This window comes from Eptatretus burgeri, chromosome 18 (assembly GCF_056783735.1).
Source record: "Eptatretus burgeri isolate ZD-2024b chromosome 18, Ebu_testis_v1, whole genome shotgun sequence".
Taxonomy (NCBI): Eukaryota; Metazoa; Chordata; class Myxini; order Myxiniformes; family Myxinidae; genus Eptatretus; species Eptatretus burgeri.
In genome coordinates this window covers 4,177,268-4,200,252 of record NC_140978.1, presented here as the reverse complement: position 1 = coordinate 4,200,252, position 22,985 = coordinate 4,177,268, and the positions used below count along the sequence as shown (strand labels likewise).

Here is a 22,985-nt window from a genome sequence, read left to right as displayed (position 1 = left end):
CGGCAGTGAGGTGGTTCTCTGATAACAGCCAGAGAGATGTCCACTTTGACAAGGACGTGGTCAGAAGAACCGATTGGAGCGTTGGGAGAACAGCAGATATTTTCAGGAAAATTTGTCAAAATCAGATCCAGAGGAGATGGAGTACCATTGGTTGAGATCTGAGTCAGGAAGTTGACCGATTGAGTCAGTCCCAATGAGTCACAGAAAGCTTTTGCTGAAGTGCAATGACAGGAGAGAGAGGTACCCACACATAGCCAACTGGCGTGATGACAATTGAAGTCACCACATAAGAGGAACAGAGAGTTTGGATGAGAAGATATAAGTTGGTCCATGTTTTCGGATAGTGAGGTGTAAATGGAGTCATCATTGTTTGGTGGATGGTACAATACACATATAAACATGAGGTGGGAGTGGAGGGGAAGCCGTAGCCAGAGGTATTCCTGGGGGTGTGGGGGAGTGAGGGCAGTGCATCGAGAGTGAGGAATAGAGTCTCTGATGAAGAGAGCAACTCCTCCACCAGGATGAGGCTTAGGTCTGTCATACCGGAGGAGGGAGTAACCAGGGAGATACTTGGGAGTCAGAGACATCTTGAGGGAGGAAAGTTTCTGTTCAGCAGATTATGTCTGGTTTGTCAGTAGCAACCTGTGTGGAAAGGATCTGTCAAGTTTGTGTGAAGGCCCCGGATATTTGAGGTCCACACTGTTAATGAAGAGGTAGGGAAGGAGGCTTTGGGTGCAGGGGAGGGAGGGGGAGGGTAGGACAAGGGAGGAGGGGGGGGGGTAAGGAGATTTGTTGAAAGAGTGTGGTGGATTGCAGAGGAGCTTGGGGAGGGAGCCGGATGAGGAGGAGAAAGGCTCTGTGGTGCTGGATTGAGGTACAGTGGGGAGTAATAAGAGAGGAGGCAGAAGGCAGTTGAGGATTTGAGGAGGTAGAGTGATGAGATGGAGGAAAGAGGGCAGAGGAAGGAGGCAGCTTTGTGGATGTGAGGAGGGGCAACTTTAAGAAGGGTGAGTGAGGGGGGTGAATGGTGGGAGAAGGGTAAGTGGGGAGAGTTGAGGGAGAAAGGTGCGGGGGGAGTTTTTTAAAAAAAGTGAGAGGAAAGCTTGGAGGGAGAAGAGTGTGATGGTTGCTTTGAGAGGGAGGGGTAAGATGGGTGAATTGGCACTGAAGTTGGAAAAAAATGTTTTTTTTTTGTTTTTTTTAGTTCAGAAATGTGACTAAGGACATTATTGAGGGATGCAATAAAGGTGACTTAAGAGAATGGAGAGAAGAAACGCTGTAACAGTTGGATTTTTTAGACAAGGTAACAGTGAAAGGTTGAATTGAGAGCAGTCTGTTGAAATAGAAAAGGAAAAGGAGTAGTGAATTATGATACAGGAATGAGAACCTCACGAGTGAAAGAGGAAGATGAAGCATTATAAGAGATCGTTTTTATTATCATTATTATTATTGTTGTTGTTTTTTTTGATAAAGATTGCATAAGATTAGGTGACGGAAAGGTTGAAGAAAAGATCACGAGGTGAATGGTGAATTTGGATCAGTAATTGCAGAGGGTGGAAACAGATCACGTGGTTTCTGGAGGTGTATCGATAAAAGTGAATTTATTTATTGTTATTATTATTATTTTAAATAAGGATTGTGTAAGATTCGGAAAAGGAAGGTTGAAGTAAAATCGTGGAGGTGTATGGTGAATTTGTAACGGTAAATGCAGGGTGAAGCTGATTAATCAATGGAAAGTACCAGGAGGAGGGTAGAGAGAGACAAGTAGTTTCAGGAGGTGTATAGTTAGGAGGGATACAAGGGAAATTATTGGTTTTTTTGATGGATTTTTGAAGAATTAGATAAGATTGGAGAATGGGAGGTTGTAGAAAGAAATCGTGAAGGTAATGGTGAGAGTGGGTCAGCTCAAATAGAACAAAGATGGTGTGCCGATCGGAGGACGAAGAAGAATAAGAATCAGTATTTATGGGTATGCAGGGAGAAAGGGTTGTTTTTTTGTTATTTTAAAAAAAAAATTTAAGACAAGAAACAGAGTGTGTATTTAGGAGGTATAGTAGACAGGGGGACGGGGTGTTGGGAAAAGTGGGGAAAATGGGAATTAATGGAAAAAGGAAAGAATACAAAAAATAAAGCGATCATACACCTAGACAGGAAGGGTGCGTAGGCCTCGTGGAGACTGATAAGACAAGGTCGACGAAAACTCACAAAATAGCACGATTTTTGAAACAAAACCGAACTACGAACACAGAGTGAACATGTAGGTGAGAAAATAAACAGTTAAAATGCGACAAATAACAACCGGAAACTTAACTTTGAGAAAGTTGGCAGAGACCCCTGAGAGAAGCTGCCGTTGCTACAAACCCAGAAGCGGAAGTCAAAATTCCATTGGGATGGAATGGACACGCAGGTTATACTAAACACCATCTTGGCAAGCTTAAATCAATGTTTACAATTTATTTACTCTAAACATGCAAATTATGAGATAACTCATCATCTAATTGACCTCTTAACCCTTAGTACTCATTTTCATTACAATATCATTAAAATTTCAATTGTATTAAAAATACTCTTTGCTCTTATATGAGCTTTGGCAATATATATATATATATATATGTATATATATATATATATATATATATATATATATATATATATATATATATATATATATATATATATATATATATATATATACATTGAAAAGAGCATGACATACAAAGCTCAACGGCACTTTACATGTTTTCTTATTCTTCTTGTGTGGCAGCTTGGCTGTCGGGTAGCTATCATTTTGCTTGGGCACGACTATTCCGCTGATGCTGTGCCCCGATACCAGTTCACTGGTACTCATTTCACTGACCTCAGACGAATGACAGGCTGAGTAAACCCCACCTGGTGTTATAATTCAGCAACAAATGGAGCTCAAACTCAGGATCCTAAGATCCCAAGCCAGCCACCCTAGCCATTAAGCCATCACCAGCCATATGTTTTCTTTTTGATCTACTCATGGTCACATGCAACCTGCGGTATGTCTGTTGCAGTTACCTCAAGTCACATTACAGATACCATCGAGTCACATTTTAGACTAAAGCAAAGTGATCAAATGCTGATTCAGTGTCCGATTGTGTATTCGCCATTCTGAAATGCACTTTGTGGCTGAACAAACTTTCAATCAAAGTAATTGCATATTTCTGGTAGAATAAGTCTATATTTGTGTGGAATAAGTCATTTATACAACTGGCTGGGTTTGTCAGCTCTCTTCAGATTTTAAAACAACCAGACACAAGGGGTTGGTTGGCAGGATGGCTGTGAACTCATCTTTGAGCTGGCTAGTCTGAGTTGGATTCCCATCCTGATTTATACTGGTGTTTCACAGGCAGTATGTGTGGCAGAAATTAGTGTGCTCCCCCTTCAGAGGAGATAATAAGTGGTCTGTCCAGGTTGCTAGCTTTGCTTGTGGGATGTGGGTGTTAAAATTTCCATTGTACTTTTCAAGAAGTGTAGGTCATGCTATGCTGGCACCCTGTCTAAATTCTTGAATTGGCAGCACCTGTAATGGAGTAATTAGCTGTGCAAAGCAAATTCGTATCATTGGAAATGCTCCAAAGGAGGCATCATGCCAGAACATTAGGATTGGTACTGTCAATAATATTTGCTCCATCCCCATAAGCTACGATGCTGGAGCAGCTCAGCGGACAAAAATCCCACCGTGTAACTCAAAGTTGAAGTCAAGGCTGATTAAGTGTCCAGCCTAGCTTAGCACCTTATAATTTTGCACTGCTGAAGAAATGACATGAGCAAATCAAAAATTTTAACACGATTAACATTGTGCTGCAAACCTCTTGCAGTGACCAACCGGATGATGACATCGTGTTTGAAGACTTTGCTCGGCAAAGGCTCCAGTGTTTCGTGGAGCTAAATGCAACCGAGACGGCTACTGAGATCTAGACCAGAACCTCAAGATGGAAATCAAGGACTGCCAAGTCAGCACAGACAAGAAGCCACCCTGAAAATGCACTCCCTTTGTCTGCTTTACCAAACTCGTGGCCAACCATAACTTTCCCAGAGGGGTTTGTCGAAATTTGGGGTTTGTGCTGCAATGTCCACGCCATCCCCTTATTTCATTGTACGAAATCAAACCGTGGTTGTCAGTGCTGTGTCTTGTAAAAAAAAAAACAAGTGTCGATCACGATGTTGTGGTGAATGTCTAATATAGCTGGTGTGTGAAAATCATAGCACCCTATTGGTGAGCACGAGTCCAGTGGTACCAAGACGATGGGTTAACGGGATTGACTGGCACGCCACCGGATTCAGCATCCTCGGAACGGAGATGGCAGATAGCGTTTTTTATTTATTAACGTTATGATTGTTGGTACTGTTATTAATATAAACACAAAAGGTGTTTTTTTTTTCCTTTTTCTTCGCTGCTGCAACAAGTCGACGAAATGGTTTATTTTCTACATTGCTGCTGATGTGATCCTGTGCCTGGATGTATTTTCCACATTTTCACTTCAGCTTGCACTTGAACAATGGGATATGTCACATTTATGGAGTACACATCATTGTATCAATTATATGGCAACCAAAAACGTGTACAACTGTGCATTACATCCCATTGTTTGACACAACTGGCTTGACAACAGAGAATACTTTCCCTGTGGCTTCAAGCGTATTGATGGCGATTAGCAAATCAAGTTGATGTGGATGAAAGGTAATCTTATGAAGGTGCCTTGCACAACTATCCTTTTCATTCTATACAAAGTCAAGGCTCGTGGAAGAGCCTTGACTTTGGAAGAGTCATGGAAGCTCGTGGAAGAGTCTGCCCCTCCATTAGAGAGGGGCAGACGGATGTACAGTCATACATGAACTGAAAAAATATGGCAGACTGTCACACAAGTTATGTTATCGACCTCCTCTTCTGTCAATTATCGATTAAAGTTGTTTGCCATTGAAAAGTCATGGCTTCGTGGTGGAGTTGGTGAAGTAGATAAAGTCTTGTTCATTGCCCTCACTGCCGGTAGTGTGGGTTTCCTTTTCATGGCTGCTCAGTGCAAATCTCCACACCCAGAGACAGAGTGGCAACCTGTTTAGGATTGCTTCGTAGCTAAGGAAACATTCCTCACTTGTCCTGAATACCCAATACTCTACCATGAGTATAGGCTACCACCAAATTAGTGTTGCCATACATGTTACGGAAAAGTTTGCCAACTAACACGTTCCCTTGCTTAATTAAATAACCTCAATGATTGATTATGTGCTTTTGACTAAATAAGTAAAGGAGACATCCAAACAGGTGCAATTTTGTGTGTGTCTTTCATATTTTATTTTCAGGAGGAATAATGAACAGGATGCACATATGTACATCTCTCACAAACACTTGTCAAAAGCTGACAAGTGATAATTTGGAGCAAAGCAGGATGATCGATGCTAGAGTGGATGGAAGGATGGTCCCCCTTTATGCTGTCGGGCGCATAAGGCTCCGAAGCAGTTTAATTGGCGAGGTGGACAAAATCCTGGACGGGTCACCACTCCGACACAGGACACGTGACTGGATCATTTTCCCCAGCAAGTTGGTGCTCATTTTGGCGACCTTGGAAGGATGATGGGCTGAGTCAACCCACCTGGTGTTATTTGGGCACAGCTGGGATTTGATGCCTTAAAGAGAGTGGTATCTCCAATCCTCAATGATCAACTTATACGAAACAGAAATTCTCACTGTTTTGGGCCCTGTCACACCTTGACGTTTTAGCCAGCGTATGGCAACGTATCAAAATTGATCTAAAACGCTGGTGTACGCTGAACTATTGATGTTTTTTTTTCAGTTTTGGGCGTATATTAACGAGTTGGACGTATGCATAATGTATTAGTAACGTACACAGAACGTTTCGATAATTTATAGATAACTTATACCAACGAATGCTTAGCGTGTTGTTGGCGTTCACAACTTATGCCCAACGATAGTCTAACTTATGCATAGCGCACGGCAGAGTATCGCCGACGATCACGTGGCGTAGCCTATTAAAAGGCTGCCGCTCGACGATTCAAATCATAACCGCACTAGACATTGAAGTGTCAACAACATGCCGAAGAAAAAAAAAAAAACCATGGAGTCTGGAACACTGATGGGTTCCTCCTGTGAAGCCCATTTTTATATACCAATTCCCCGAAACACTGCCAATATGCCATTATACGGTAGCTGTAAGTTAGAAACACGTTCAGTAAGTTGTGTGGTCGTCCGGAAGACGTCAAATACGTCTACATACGTAAATATGCGTTGGAGATACGTTACACATAGGTTCAAAGCACGTTACTCATAGGTTAGAAATAAGTTTCGGGTACGCTAAACATTACCTCGACGTATTTCGACTTATGAGTAACTTACAAGTAACGTGTGTCGACGTGTGTCAACGATCGCGCAACGTGCCTACAACTTATGGCCAGCATTATGCGGAACGTGTGAGGCATACGTCGAAAAATTTTGAGCATGCTTAAAATTTGTCGACGAGCTCGGGGTACTACGAGCTCGGGGTACTACGAGCTCGGGGTACTACGACATATGCCAGCGTGCTCTTAACGTATACAAAACTTATCCATTACGTATTCGACGTGTGCCAGTGTATTCAGCAAATTTTTCATACGTCGGCATACGCTCGCTAAAACGTCAAGGTGTGACAGGGCATTTACCAAATATCTTTGGTGTATTTTTTTTTTGTATAAAGGAGTCAAGTCTCATGGAAGAGTGAGAACAATGAATGGATCAGAACACAACAAAACAAAAGGAACAGTAGGGTCGAAGGGCAAAACAGAGAGAGACTTGGACAAATAATGGGTGTGGGGAGGAGTAAGGGGTAGGAAAGGATGCATGGAGTGGACACGATGGATACAGAGGGAAACTCTCAGGAAGGAAAAACTGGAAATTTGGAAGAAGGTGTGCATGAGGGTTTTACGAGGGTAGAAAACATTTTGCATGGGGATGATCTGAGATGGTGGTGAACAGCTGTCTTGATTGAAGAACTAGAGGGAAGAGTGAGATTGAAGAGAATGTGGAAGTTGGTTCCACAGGTGGGGAAAAAAAGAAATAAAACAAAGAGAGGAACAAATGAGTGGACGTGAGCAGTGATTCTGGATTTTGAGAGTTTTAGCAGAAGGGGGTTGATAGTGAACCGCATGTGCCCTGTGGAAACCTGGGTGGGACAAAGCACGGAAAGAGCAGAGAGTGCAAGACCAGAAAGGAGGCAGTAAAAGATAGAGACCACCGACCTGTCTGCGATGGGAAAGTGACAGGCCCATAGACTCAGGTTCAACGTGGGAGATTCCAATGATCTTGAAGGCCTGAGTTTTAATCGAGAAGTAAACACAGAGGAGCCAATAATAATTGCTATTGGTAAAATATGTCAAAACCAAAACCAGAAATCGCATTCACGGAGATTTAATAAACCATATACTCCACAACCAATCATTTTTTATGATGATATTGGAATTTTGCTTGATCATGCATTTCCACATTAGTACTACATGATATTATAAGTGTTCTACACAAGAAGCAACAAACTCTTCCAAGGACCATGCTCCTTCACAATGCAAAACACAAAGCTTGTGACATACTGGAGTGTTGGAAACTGGAGGCTTTAACTTACCCATGTTATTGAGAAGATTTAAGTGGAAAGCTGTATCTATTCTCCAACGTGAAAAACACTCGAGGTAACCTGATAAGGTTTGAGGCAGTCAAGGAAGACTTCTGTGTTACAATCTAGAAACTCGTGAACAAAAGCTGTTGACCGATGCGGTGCCACCGATGGATGCAGTGCCCACTATTGGCTGGAGTTGGGATTTTTGGAAGTAGGCCAGGATACTGGTGATAACTCATCTACTCTTCATTGGAAGGCTCCGTAGAATCTTGAACATCCCAAGACTAATGCTGGCAGACGGGACATGTCAGGACATGTAAGGTCTATCCGAGAGACGGCACACATTGCATGGGCGGAGCCCAAAAGTTTCTTGGGACCGAAAGGTGGCACTGGGGGACGAGGGGCCACAAAGGTGGAAAATATGACATTTTCGAAAAATTGAGGCGATTTTAGTGCCATTGTTATCTAAAATGTTTTGGAGTAACTCGGAACACATAACAGCATATAGAACTCACACTGAATGCTGTGGCTTTTCAGGTCTAAATGTGTTTGTAGCTTCTTTCCCTTCATTATACGAATATTCTACAAAACAAGTTCTTCATTAAAAATAATAATCATCATCATCTAATAACTAAAACCTTCAAATTGGTTTCCGAGAAATACTGTGGTACACCTGCTTGAGGTTAAGTCAGTTACAGACATAAGACTAATAAATTAATCTGCATAAATCTTGTTAACGAGGAACTGCCTTGCAAACTAGGACTTCCATCAACTGGAGGGTTTGGTTATCTTTTGCAAATGCCTTTTTCAAAGGCCTTTGAAAATAAGCTGTTACTACAAAATTTGATCTGCACCAAGCCAATTTCACATTTGGATTTACTTTTCAATGTTATAGTCTTCCATTCACCTTGCATCACAGCAGGAAAATGAAATTGAAAACGAGTCCAAGGAAAATTGATTATCCATAAAGCAAGGTTTATGAAACAAGTGCAAGATAAAAACAGACAATATGTTCTTCCTTGTTGGGTTCATTCTGCACCATCCAAGAAGGCCGAGCAGCTGTTTGAAGGAAAGGCGTTTTTTGTATGCGGTGTCGAGGCTCGTGGAGGAGCTAGAACACTGAATGGATGAAGGACTTAACAGAACAAAAAGAATAGTAGAAAGAGGATGGGAAAATACTCAAACTCCACCAACAGCAGGGTTGAAGGACAAAATAGAGGGAGACTTGGAGAAATAATGGATGTGGGGAAGAATGAGAGCAAGGGAAAGACATTGGGTGAACAAAATGGATACAGCAGCAAACTCCCAATCACAGAAATGGAAAGGAAAACTGGAAATCCAGAAAGAGATGGGCTTGAAGAGAGTCAATGGGGGAAGAAAAGATCACAGTTGTAGAGCTTTCTTATTTTGGTACAACTCCATCGCTGTCTGAAAAGGCCTGGCTTTCTTTGGAAGAGCCTTCTACGCCATTGTCGTCCGGTCCACAGCGCAGTCCTTTTTCTTTGTGAGGATGGGGGGGGGGGGGTTGAAGTGCTTCTTCCAGGTGTTTCCTGGCATCGCTGCAACCTTTTCTCTACTTTTCTTTTGCAAACTGATTATTTTCAGTTAATAAACTCGAGTATGTAGAGTGAACAATGAGGATGTTCCTCCTCATTCTGTTGTTCACTTCCTGTTTCCTTTTACCCTCGTCATATTTTGCCATGGCCACATTGTAGCTTTTACAGTGAAACATAGTGGGCACCGGTATGTTCTGGTGACATATTTTCTTCCACACACAGCCACGATGGAAGCTGTGTGTCCTGGCATGTGCACCTTTCAGTCATCCACACTGTCCCAGAAAACAAATACGCAGTCACGCAACTTGTCAGAATCGATGTCTTGATTCACCGCAACAATAAAATGCTCTAATTGCACTTGTAAGTTTTCCGAGTGTTTATGTCAAGAGAAATAAACAGAAATATTGACAGACTCTGTCGTGTTCCCCAGGCTAGTGGTAATTTGAATGCTTTTCGGTCGAACGAGGACGTTCTTTTGAGTATCCGTAGCAATGGAACAAAAGCTTAGTCAACTAGAACAGCACTCGGTAGAGCACATACCTCTGCCAGGCTGAACAGTTTACATTTTGTATCCCACTGATAGATTTTGATCCATATCTAGTCAAATCGGCTTGTTCTTGTCACCTAATTAACAAATTCACAAAGTTTTGACATAACTCATCCATACCTCAGAATCCATCCATAACCTTTTCAGATATCGTGCTGCATATTGTTTTCAGCCTGATCGCTCAGTGATGAAGAGTCACTTTTAAAATTCTGGTATCCAGGTTCGGATCTTCACCAAAATCGAATCAATTCATCCTTGTCACAACCTGTTCACCAAATTTCATCCGAATCTGTCCACAACGTTTTGAGATATCCTGTTCACAGACAAATAAACAGACAGACAGGGGTGAAAACATAACCTTTGTCCACCTTCCGTGGCAAAGGTAGTCATGATTGCTATAAACGTTGGCTCTGAGAAAACCTTCAAATCGGTTAAACTTTACCATATGGAAAACCAATTATGATACTCACCTGGTAAAAAGAATGCAGCAAACTTCTCCAACTTTGTCGATTTTTACATCGTTTTCAGTTTTAAAGACTTAAATGAACCAGGCACATAATGGGTGAGATTTATTTTTCAAAATAATTATTTTTTTCCGTCAGAGAAAATTTCCCGATAATGGATTTCTAGTGCCACTCATAAGTTTGTGAAGCGCCAATTATTTCTTTAAAGTCGGACCAAGCATATAACATATTAAACAGCTCAAAGTTAGGTGCACTACCTCTGCACCTTCCCGACAAGACACTGGAGAGAACGGGATACAAGTTATAGAAGTCAATATGTTTTTTTTTTTTTGTCGCCAGAAAAACAGGAAGATGTGATGGCCTTTGAAAATTATTAATAATGTGATGGCCATTAAAAATAGTACAAGGACCAGACTACTAAAAGATGAAGCATCTTTGTACATATAATCATAAAATACATGCTCATGGAAGAGTGAGCCTTATGGAAAAGTGAGGCGACGCAGGGTTTGAACGGACAGTGAGGCAAGAGTTGGACACAAAAAGCAAAGGAATGAGTGAATAGGAAAAGAAGAGAGGATGGAAGGAGAGCAAACACTACATTCTGCAAGCAAGATGGCTGGGTTAGGAAGGGCGAAAGTGGTAAAAATAAAATGTGGGTTAGGGTGGGGGTGAGGGTGATATTAGGTGACCGTGTACAGCCTGCTTGAGGAATGCCCTGGAGGGGAAAGTGGGAAAGAATGGTGAAGGAAGTTCGATCGATGGGAGAAGTGAGGAATAAGAGTTGAGGAGCACAGTCAGTCTGGATTTTGAAGTTTAACCAGGAGGAGGTTACCAGCACAACATGCACATTCGGGAGTTGCTGGGGAGAGTTGGAGGACTGAGAAAGTGGAGGGAGCTAGATTGGAGGAGTGGTAATTAAAAAACAGACAAAAAAAACAACAACAAAAAAACAGAGGCCACCAAGTTGCCTGTAATGCGGCAATGTGTGAACATGAAACACTGTGCTTTGGCCTCAATGTGAGAGATTCAAATAATATCGAGTGCTTTAGATTCCTGGAGAGGAGACAGATGTGAGGCTGGGGCTCCAACCCATTGGAGAGAGAGCAATACTCTATTTCGCTGGAGACCCAAGGCCTGGTAGACTGTGAGTAGCCCTGACTTTTGAAGGAAAAACTTGGAATGATGGAGTATGCCCGGTCTACAGCTGGCTTTGAAGGCCAGCTTTGCTAAATAGTCACCCCAGGAAAGATCTCGACTGATGGCGAGGTCCAGGTAGCCAAGAAACTGAAGCTCAAGTGGTTGATTATGGAATCAATAGGTGGGGTCATTTGAGGAACTTCCAGGACTGAAGGATATGTTCTATTTTGCAGACAAGCATCTAATAATTTTCAGATCAACAGACAGCAATGCAGTTGCTGCTTGCCTCTCTGTGGGATGAGGATACTGTACGGTACAATGTGGAGTCGTCTACACAGGGGGAAAGAGGGTTTTCCAGAGCATCATATACAGTTGGTCATTTACATACATGAGGGGCCAGACTTGATCCTAAGACTGCCTTGGGGCACTACTATACTGTCTCTACTGGGAGAGGAGAAAGTTCCACTGATAACAATGTATTAACTGTGTGAACGTCAGCAATCCATGAATGCAGGCACTCTTGTATGCTGTGAGCAGCAGGCTTTACAATCAGAGTAGGATTACAGACTGTGCCAAATGCCTATTTTATGTTCAGGAAGATTATCCTAACCTCTTGAGATTGAGGACCTCCAGCAACCATTGTTAAAAATTTTATTTTCGTAGGTCGAGGCTCATGAAAGAGCTGGAGAAGATAAACAATCAAACCCATCTAACCATTCCATGGTGAACATCATGTTCCATATTTCACTCTCCAAAAGTCGGTGAACAAATCGTTAGTGACAGTAAAAAAAACAAAAAACCCATTTCATTCCTTTTTTTTTTCCAGATTTTTGGTTTCAGCGTCTCATGTTTCTCGTCCGTAATTCTTTCATTAATTACCCTGTCAAAAAAAACAACAAAACATCTTGTGCAATCATGTAACAACCCATGCAAATATTGTATTGATATATTTGAAATTTAAAGTTTGCAAAGATGTTGTTTAAAGGCAAAGATTATAAAACTATGTGTTTATTTTTCAACCAGATGTTTTTCAACAGGTTGGTGCAGCAATAACAGACTTACCTTGGAGCCCTAACAGCTTGGTGTCTGGGTTTGATTCCTGACCTGACTCTAGACTGTCAGATCAGTGCTTCTCAACAGGTTGTGTCACAAAGTGCACCATCCCTCAGATGAACGTTAAACTGGATACGAGTCCGTTAGCATTAGTTGGTGGATGTCAAAGATCCCCGTGGTTGCTTTAGCAAAGAGTAGTTGGGTTAATACCGGCATCTTGCACAAATTACAAAATCCTGCCCAGATCAACTCCAGGAGTAAATTACCGGGCCTAGCCAGCTGGTACGTGAAAGACTTGTACTAAAAATAATCAAATACATTAAAGAAGCTCGGTCTCAGCATGCCTGCATGCATCCGTCCGTCTGTCAACAATTTTCCTATCTGGAATACCACTAATCAGGCAATAGCGGGACCCCCGACACAATCGGCAGCGCAGCATAGCAATGTACGGATCCACACACATACGTACATGCAGCATATAATGTGCTGCACATACATGCACGAGGAGAATTTGTTTCCTGGCATGGCCCGTACCCAATACGTACCGCAGATAGTTTGATCAAAAGAAGGAAGAGAGGGGGAGGGTGGGAATTATTTATTTATTTTGATCTTCCACTTCGTGTGATGTTGTATATTATTTGGAATTCAGCATCTAAAAAGGCTGTGATGAATATCCCATTAACACTCCTCCTCGCTCCCTGAGTGTATAGCAAGGCCGGTATCTATACACCGCCTTATTTTTTTCCCCATTAATAACAAACTTTTTTTTTTAGCAATTATGCAGATTGGTATTCCCATCGATGTGACAGAGCTTACATTCTCGTAATAATTTTTTTAAAAAGGTATCACCGGCTAACCAACCCCATAGGAAGGTGGAAATAATTGGGGCCGAAACAATGTTGTCGTAGTGGTAGTTTCAAATGAGACACCAATTTTACTTATCACAGGGAGCAAAATTATGCTTTTCTGCAACATTCCGCCAAAAGCATGGGTTATATCACAATGCTCTGGCCCCTTAAAAAGATTTTTCAACTGAACGAGTTTTTGCCAGAGCAAGATGTACAAATCCTCGGCTACAGCGGACGAATGGATGTTCTTCATCGTTTGAGCTCATCCTGCAGTCGTGACATCTCAGGCCGAGACTTGAATCGAAGCTGGAAATCTTCATCAGTGTGCTGCAAAATAAAAACCAAATAAAGAAATAAACAAAACGCCACTCTATACCAAACAATAAAAGTACTCCTTGAATTCCATTCAAAAAGTACTATGAATACCACCTCAGAAAAACCTACTGTCATGTACACGCGGTGTAACGGGGGATTCCAGATTGAGTAACAGGGAATAAGACAGGGCGGAGGTGTGCAATAATGCTGGATTTTGGAGTATCATCAGGTTAGGTTAAATGGAAGAAAGTGTGCATCCTGGAAGGCTTGGGTATGATCAGAGGGCTGAGAGAGAGAGAGAGAGAGAGAGAGAGAGAGAGAGAGAGAGAGAGAGAGAGAGAGAGAGAGAGAGAGAGAGAGAGAGAGAGAGAGAGAGAGAGAGAGAGAGAGAGAGAGAGAGAGAGAGAGAGACAGAGACAGAGACAGAGACAGAGAGAGAGAGAGAGAGAGAGAGAGAGAGAGAGAGAGAGAGAGAGAGAGAGAGAGAGAGAGAGAGACAGAGAGAGAGAGAGAGAGAGAGAGAGAGAGAGAGAGAGAGAGACAGAGACAGAGACAGAGACAGAGACAGAGAGAGAGAGAGAGAGAGAGAGAGAGAGAGAGAGAGAGAGAGAGAGAGAGAGAGAGAGAGAGAGAGAGACAGAGACAGAGACAGAGACAGAGACAGAGACAGAGACAGAGACAGAGAGAGAGAGAGAGAGAGAGAGAGAGAGAGAGAGAGAGAGAGAGAGAGAGAGAGAGAGAGAGAGAGAGAGAGAGAGAGAGAGAGAGAGAGAGAGAGAGAGAGAAGAAGGAACTAGAATGGAATAGAAATAGTTAAAAAAAAATCAAAAAATTAAAAAAAGAAGAAAAGTACACCATTTCAACTTTTGGCTACAACGTTCAAAATGTCAAAGATATTGAGAGCTTTAGACTCCTAAGATTCCAGGAAAAGGAAAAAAAAGAGAGAGAGAGAGAGAGAGAGAGAGAGAGAGAGAGAGAGAGAGAGAGAGAGAGAGAGAGAGAGAGAGAGAGAGAGAGAGAGAGAGAGAGAGAGAGAGAGAGAGACAGAGAGAGACAGAGAGAGAGACAGAGAGAGAGAGAGAGAGAGAGAGAGAGAGAGAGAGAGAGAGAGAGAGAGAGAGAGAGAGAGAGAGAGAGAGAGAGAGAGAGAGGATGCTGATGTGTCAGAGCATAGTGGAGAGTGGTACTCCATTGAACCTTGTATGCTGCAAGTAAGCCTAATTTTTCAAGGAATGACTTGGAAAGATAGAGGATGTCTAATCTGCACTTGCTTTGGAAGCCAGCTTTACAAGATGGTCAGCCCAGAATATGTGATGACTGATGTTGAATTGCAAGAGACTAAACCTCTTCCAGTGGCTAACAACATGCATGGGTGTATTAACTGCAACAATCATTCCAGAAAAACAGGGTGAGACCGATTTTTCAGGGTTGAAATGTATGTTTCATTTGCAGACCAGCATTTAAAATCAATTCCAGATCAGTAGAGAGTGATGCAGCTGCCCGTCTTCCTCTAAGTTGAAACAGATACTGTACGATAACGTGGTGTCATTCGCAAAAAAGGAAGAGCGTTTTCCAGAGCATCGGAGATGTGTTTTATATAGATGAGGAACAAGATCGTGCAAAATATGCTGCCTTGAGGAAGTACAACTCCCACTGGCAAAGTAGAGCAGAGGGTTCTATTGATCACGATGCATTGCCTGAAGAGGTGGAGGAAGTCAGATAGGTATTAAGGCAGCCTTTATGTCATATTCAGCAAGCCAAATAAGTAGTCAGATGCCAGACTGTCAAATGCCTGAAGTGAATTATTAAGTTAAGTGAGAAGTGAATTATTGAAGAAAGCTTTCTGTAAGGCTCACTTGGCTGCACCTGGATGGATTTGAGGGCCGTGGAGTAGCGGCCAAAACCCAAATCCTATCCAAGTTCCTCCTGATGACTCCATCTTTGCTCTTTACTTCTTGGGGTCTCTTCTTGGTCTTCCGTTTCATTACATATATCCAAAGAGAAGGTTGTGACCCCAGCTCTTTGTTGTCCTCCTCATGCGTGTTTGGTTGGTATCTCCATATGTGGGCTTCAGAAAGTGTAACGGAACCCTACCAGGTCTTAAAGCATCCATCTGTGTGTGTGTGAGTGTGTGTGTGTGTGTGTGTGTGTGTGTGTGTGTGTGTGTGTGTGTGTGTGTGTGTGTGTGTGTGTGTGTGTGTGTGTGTTTTCTCTCCTTTCATGATCCGCTGTCTCACACTGCATGCAACAGCAAGTCCTTGAGCATATACAAGAAACCCCCATCAATCCCATTCTGGGCAAACCAGTCACAAAAAAAAATTGTAGACGAAGAGTGGGGTTTGAGTCGGGGGCGGTGTTATAATCATAAAGGAAAGGGGTGGGGTGGGGGAGGGGGGAGTTTAGACATGCTTACATGACTACAATTGCACTCCATCCCCCTACTTGATTTGGAGCTCTACAACAAAGCTGGGAACAACACAGAAAGAAACTGCGGGACATCCCACTTGCCATTCATGCACCACAGGGGGCACCCCACCCTTCCCCATCCACATCACATTACTTTGGCACCTACTGCCTGATTTCTGAATCCACTATTAAGCTACAGAAGCAGTTTCTCTGAACATTTGCTCTATTTTCCATGGGATGAATAACATACTGTATGCATAAGGTCTTAACTCGGTCTGAAAAAGTTTGCACAACTTCCACGAGGCCATATTGACAATGTCCCATGCTTTGGACTCGATTTAAAGCATTTCAAAAAATATGAGCAATAGAAGCTTAGAAACAAGTAGTAGTCGTAGTAGTAGTCGTAGTAGTAGTAGTAGTAGTAGTAGTAGTAGTAGTAGTAGTAGTAGTAGTAGTAGTAGTAGTACTTTCCTTCAAAGAAAAGACTTATTCAAGGACTCCTTTAATTTTTGGAGTCCTTTTAGACGACCCTTTTGCTGGACCGTACACACACCACTGCATGCTGAATAACTGTCAGCATATGTTCAAAATGCCTTTTTTTATACAGCTCAAATACATTTGTGGTCCATTAAAATCCATCAGAGCAAGGTGTGGTGAGTTCAGCTACATCTCCACTGGATCGCCATCCATCATGTAGAGAACATACCCTGAGGTACGAAACATCACTTTTGGACAGTTCGGCATTTCTTCCTTGAACGCTGCTGCTGTCAACAGTACTAACTTGTGTGCACGTTTCCGAAAGACTTACCAACAGCTTCTGCTGATCCATGAAGTTTAGTTGCCATCTTCTGCATGGAGTATCTTTCAGTGGCTAAAACTTTGATTTCTTTAAGCTTGCAATCTCATAGCCATAGCATTCACCACACGACAATGACATTACCGCCTATGCTTTTATCGTCCATCTGCCGGTGTGTCACTTTTTTGATTTCATGCATGACAACCAACCACAGTATCCGATAAAAAAAACACATGACTGCACTGTGGATCATTTCACTTTTACATCCGAGATGCGATTCCATCATGCGTTATTTGCACGTCATACTCAGTTGTTCATGTTTACATAATTATTTGCAATCTTGTATCTCAGTAGCCAAGTTCAAAACCAAATTTGATACTTTCTCACAGACGTCTTGATGCAACTCACTCCACGCATGATGAACATCGCTCCACCGAACGTGCATTCACAATGAACTCGTAAAGAGATCGCATCACAATGCTTTGTGCATTGCATGACAATACATTGTACAAGATGACTTTTTATCAAAATGATCATTCTGAGAATGTTTATCGTAGGTGGCCGCTCGACTATATTCCGGAGGGTTTAAGGTTCAAATGTGGTCTTCAAACAACCTAGATTTTGAAATATTTGGACAGAGGAACATTAATATAATATTTGAGACTCATCGCTTGGACAGGAAGGCAGTCAGGTAAACTCAGGGATAGGTTACCCTCCCTTAAGACATCTCGTCTGGGTTTAATTTCCTGCCTGACTGTCATCCTGGTACTTCGCCTGCAGGGTGTTACATCAATGTGTGTGTGTGTGTGTGTGCGCCGTCCTTTGGTGTGGAGGTAGAACCAAGCAGGTTAGGCAAGGTGAAGGTGGTGGTAAGAGATCCCACACCTTATGAAAAGAGGAGGCTAGTGCGTCCTTGATAAATAAATAAAAAAAAACCTGCTCTGTTGAGGGCTACTTTGGATTCCTGTGTAGCACAGTGATGTTGCGCAATGCGTTGTGGTGCAGTACATTGTTGAAGTGCAACGTGCTGTGACAGTACCGGTTTTATCACGAGATCAACACCCTCAGGAAGGTTAAGCAACAGCTGTTGCAGCAGCAAGGGTGCCAGGGAGGAGGGCATACGTCCAATCTGCGAGGGTGGAAGACAGGCACAGTTACATGGATCAAAAAAAATGGAGCAAGCGGAGGAGGAAAAACGATTGTGCAAAGAATATAACTGGGAAGAAAGAATTGATAGAAGGATGCAAATACCAAAGTGTATGCCAGTGAAAGCGATGGAAATACATAGTGGGGCAAAATGATGGGTAAAAACTAATGGGAAAATAGGATTTCTTATGCTTGCTCCCAAAGCAAGGGGCATGCTGCGGGTGCCCGGAATTTTTACATAAAACGTGCGCCGTTTGAGGTGAAGGAGTGGAGGAAGAGATTATTATAACTCCTACACTGAGTGTAGAGGCTGAATGATACAATTAGCATTTTCGACGTTTCAACTGGCTCGAGTCGAAACAGGAGGAAGTCAGCACACCGCGTGTTTGTTCATTTTGGGAGCTGCTTCACCTTTAGCACAGATTTCATTTCCAAACCTTCGTTCCTTGCACCGACTGGTACTGCCTAGCTATTCACATTAACGACTCCTCAGAAGTTCTGCAGTTTCACCAAACATTGTTCATTTTTCGTGAATGCAGTTTTACCATCGATTTGCTCTTCTTTTTTTTTTTTCCGGGTTACAGCTGACAGCGACCGAGCGAACAACCTGGTGACTATCCCATGACGGTTGTCTGTCGACATCGACTATGTAGTTGTATCCTGATAGACGGGTCCTCGGCTGCGGTGTAAACGGCTGACAGCCGCAGGAAAAGCAAGGATTGTGGGACTCGCAAATCCAGGAAATCCAGCTTAAGTTGACACCTTGGGGATAATGAACTTCCCATTACACAGCCAAAGAAAGGGAAAAATGATGAGATTGAAAGTGGTGAAGGCTTCACCAGGCAGGAGAATGAAGAATCAGTGGCCTACGCTCAAGAATGTAGACTGAAGCAACCCAAAATGCCATGCTGTAATGTCAGGGTGGTCATCTCCAAGTTCAGGGAGAGTATGTCCGGTGTGACAGTCTGGGATTTGATAGGACGAGAGGACCATGTAACAACAACAATCCCGTGACTGGCAATCCGAATGCTGTGACTTCATCAAGGATGTTTAGAGAAAACTCAACTCCTATACCGCTTTCTTTCTGTTCTTACACACTCCAATTGGTTACACGCTCCAATTGGTTCTTCTGACCACGTCCTTGTCAAAGTGGACATCTCTCTGGCTGTTATCAGAGAACCACCTCACCGCCGTCGAGTCTGGCATTTCACTCAAGCCGACTGGCAGGGTCTCCGAGCAGCCATCAAACTTACAGACTGGTCTCCTATCACTACTTTCTCAAACATCAACTCATCCTGGGAATTCTTTCAAAGAAACTTGCTCTCCCTCATGCACAGATTTATCCCCTCTCGTGTTTAGTTGTCTTACCCTTCCTCCCGCCCTTGGTTTACTGAAGCTTGTGGCGAGGCAGTTGTCCTGAAACAACTTGCCTTTGCCTCATGGAAAGCAAACCCAACTGAGGGCAATCTCAGTTCTTTCCACAAAGCTCGGAACAAGTGTGTATCTACCCTCAGGAGAGCCAGAAAACAACATCTTTCTCATCTCAAGTCTGAACTCTCAAACCTCTCTCCCTCCTCAAAATCCTGGTGGCATCTAATCAAATCTGTTTCTGGTGTATGTTCCCCCTCCATCCCCTCCCTTACCTCAAATGGCCGCACTGCTGATTCCACACGTGATAAAGCTGAATGTCTAAACTCGGTGTTTGCAGATAAATCTTGTGTCCTAAACCCATCTCTATCTCTACCCACTTTACCCAGTCGCACCCAACTGTCCCTGGACTCTGTATCCTTTTCTTCTGACAAGGTGGAGAGCTTGCTTTCAAACCTCGAGTCAGATTCTGCAACCGGTCCAGACGGCATCAGCCCACGTGTCCTCAAAGCCTGCTCTTCTGCTCTTGCTCACCCTCTCTCTGTTCTATTCACCCTCTCATTTGCCCAAGGTCATCTGCCATCTGCTTGGAAATCTGCTAACATCACTGCCCTGCATAAAAAAGGTGCAAAAACAGATCCCTATAACTACAGACCAATCAGCCTTCTCCCAATCATCAGCAAGGTGATGGAATCCATCATCGCCTCAGATATGAAATCCTTCCTCTTCTCCAATGGCTTGATTTCCAATAATCAATTTGGTTTCAGACCAGGTCACTCTACCCTGGATATGCTGCTTCTGCTCTCCCATCAATGGATGGAGGTCCTCAATGCCAGACAGGAAATCCGAGCCGTATCCCTGGATATATCACGTGCTTTTGACACAGTCTGGCACCCTGCCCTACTCACCAAACTCTCTTCCCATGGTATTCAAGGCCATCTCCACTCATGGCTCGCAGACTTCCTCTCCTGTCGCAGTCAACGTGTGGCCCTCAATGGAGTTCTTTCATCCCCTCTTCCTGTGCAGGCTGGAGTTCCTCAAGGTAGCGTTCTGGGCCCTGTTCTTTTTCTGGTTTTCATCAATGATCTCTCGGACTCTCTGGAAAATCCTCTATTTCTCTTTGCCGACGACTCCACCCTCTGCCGTACCATCTGTCATCGCTCAGACCGGCAAGCAGCAGCTTCTTCACTCACTGCAGATCTGGATAAAATCACAAACTGGTCCAACACGTGGAACATGTCTTTCAATCCAGACAAATCTCACACTCTCACTATGTCTCTTTGAAAGGACCGTTTACAACCCCCCCATCCACTTTCTCAACAATCCTCTGGAAGAAGTCTTTTCTTTCAAGCTTCTAGGTCTCACTATCTGCCATGACCTTTCCTGGGAAAGTCACATTTCCAACCTCGCCTCAAAAGCCAGTCGCCGACTGGGAATCCTCCGTCGTGCTAAGTCCTTCCTCGGCCCTCTTGAGCTCCTGACCACTTACAAAGCTTTTGTCCGTAGCCTGATGGAGTACTGCTCTCCCCTCTGCGATGGTGCTCCTGCCTCCCACCTTTCTCGGCTTCACGCTGTCGAAACCAGGGCATTTAAGATCATCGGCATCTCTGAGTCTTTGGGCCTCTCACTCAATCACCGCAGGTTGGTCGGTGGTCTTTCTGTCTTCTACCGACTCCTCTCCAGCCTTGCCCCCCCTGCTCTCTCTGCGATTTGTCCCCACCACATTTCCACAGGGCGCTCAAGGTCCGCCAACAACCCCCTTCTGGTAAAACTACCAAAATCACGAATCACTGCTCATCTTCACTCTTTCATTCCTCTTTTTTCCCGCCTTTGGAATAAACTTCCTCACTCTATTCTTTCCCATTCTTCCCTCCAGGCTTTCAAAACAGCTGTTCACCACCACCTCTTATCTTCCCCCATCCAAATCCTCGATCTTTTCTACCCCCGATAATCCACCCAAGCCCACTTCCTTCATTTCTCCTGCTTTCCTTCCTGAAAGTCCCTGAAATGTCCATCTTCTCTTCGCCATGTTCCCCGTCCCATCCCCATCCCTCTCCCTTCCACAGTTCACCTAATGTGTCTGTTCCCCACTGTTTTGTCCCTTCCACTCCCGCCCCTCTTGTCTCATGCCTCCTTGCTGAGGAGGATTCAGTGTCAGGTCAGGTTCGATCTGTGACCTGCTACAGGTACCATGTAAACCTGTACTAACCTGTTCCATGGTCGGGTTGTCGGCGACTAAACCGTCTCCCCCACCAGGTTTTCTGGTAAGGAGGGTGTTTGGATATAGACACCCAGCAGGATTAAAAACAAAACCTGTCAAAGGGCGGAGAGCTCCTTGTGAGCCAACGGCCATCCATATCTAGTGCCCACCTGTGTCTGCGGACGTCCTCCTGCAGTTGGGTCACTTCTTATTAGGAGGTTGGTGGCAGGATTTGCACTCCGGCCACCGTAAAACCCTTCATTCCGCAAAACGCAAAAAACGCAAAAAAATCTGAAAACCCACTCCGTGGGAGTACCTCCTGTGCAGCTTCCCTTCGCAGGGCAGCTCACCGGATGACGGGATTGGGGCAAAGCCTTCGGGACCCCCAATCTTTGATAGGAGGGAAACCACGGGGTAACATCCCTGGGTCAGATTGCGGGAGAGTGTGTCGGAGTGGTGCTGAGGTGTCGGGAACCAGACGGCGGTCTCCTTGGGTTAACCTGAGGCGGTCCCTTCGGGTGGGTGCCTGGAATGTCCTATCCCTAAGAGAGGATGATCACCTGTCTCTGTTATCATCTGAGCTCAAGCGTTTGGACATCAGGATTGCAGCTCTCTCTGAGGTTCGGAGACCGGATTGCGGCGAGATAATGGTGGGTGGTTACACCTACTATTGGTCTGGTCGCTCTGATGGTTACCATACCCAAGGAGTTGCTGTAGCTGTGTCAAATAAGCTGACCCCGATGATAATTGAGGTAACACCGGTCAACGAGCGTATTATGAGATTAAGGATTCGTCACTCCTTAGGTGTCATTTCCCTGGTCTCTGTTTATGCTCCGACTGAGGCGAGTGATCTCACCGTGAAGGAAGCATTCTACGCCACACTCGAGTCTGTGGTTGATCAGTGCCCAAGACGAGATACACTTCTAGTCTTGGGGGATTTCAGTGCATCGACTGGAACTGATAGGGATGGTTATGAGGTGTGTGTTGGTCCCCATGGGTCAGGAACTATTGAACCAGAATAGCACTAAGTTCCTTGACTTTGCAAGAAGTCATGGACTTAGGGTGGCTGGTTCATGGTTTCAGCACCCACAAGCTCATCGCTGGACTTGGTATTCCAACGCTGGCGGTGTGGCAAAGGAGATTGACCATGTCCTCATTGACAGTCGTTGGAGGATGATCCAGAACTGCAGGGTCTACCGGAGTGCTCAGTTCCTCAATACTGACCACAGGCTTGTTGTAGCAACTCTAAAGCTGCACCTTAAATCCTGGAGAATGGTACCATCCCAGCCGAGGCTGGATGTTGCCAAGCTCAGGGATGAGAGAGTAGCTGAGGAGTTTGCGAACAGGCTGAGTGGACACTTGGGGGGTCTGGGTGCTTTGGGGGGTCCTGAAGAGTTGTGGAGCGCCTTCAAGACCACCGTCCTCGATGTTGCTGGTGGATGCCTTGGAGCTCACCGCAGGGCAAAGAAGAATTTTGTCTCTCAAGGGACACTGGATACCATTGACCAGAGTCGCAGGGCCAGG

The 22,985-nt window shown here is 44.0% G+C and overlaps 2 protein-coding genes across 5 annotated transcripts in view; one reads left to right on the top strand and one right to left on the bottom strand.

Annotated features, from left to right (window-relative positions):
* LOC147008496 (beta-arrestin-1-like) overlaps positions 1-5,291 on the top strand; it is a 45,937-nt gene extending 40,646 nt beyond the window's left edge. For all 3 annotated transcript variants that reach the window (XM_085863607.1, XM_085863606.1, XM_085863608.1), the window contains exon 18: positions 3,846-5,291. In XM_085863607.1, the coding sequence (XP_085719733.1) occupies positions 3,846-3,945 (100 nt within the window). In that variant the 3' untranslated portion in view covers positions 3,946-5,291. The remainder of the gene's footprint in view (positions 1-3,845) is intronic.
* A 6,675-nt stretch (positions 5,292-11,966) lies between these two features.
* MRPL48 (mitochondrial ribosomal protein L48) overlaps positions 11,967-22,985 on the bottom strand; it is a 31,390-nt gene continuing 20,371 nt past the window's right edge. For both annotated transcript variants that reach the window (XM_085863610.1, XM_085863609.1), the window contains exons 5-6: positions 17,787-17,876; positions 11,967-13,557 (exon numbers count right to left, since the gene is read on the bottom strand). In XM_085863610.1, the coding sequence (XP_085719736.1) occupies positions 13,480-13,557; positions 17,787-17,876 (168 nt within the window). In that variant the 3' untranslated portion in view covers positions 11,967-13,479. The remainder of the gene's footprint in view (positions 13,558-17,786; positions 17,877-22,985) is intronic.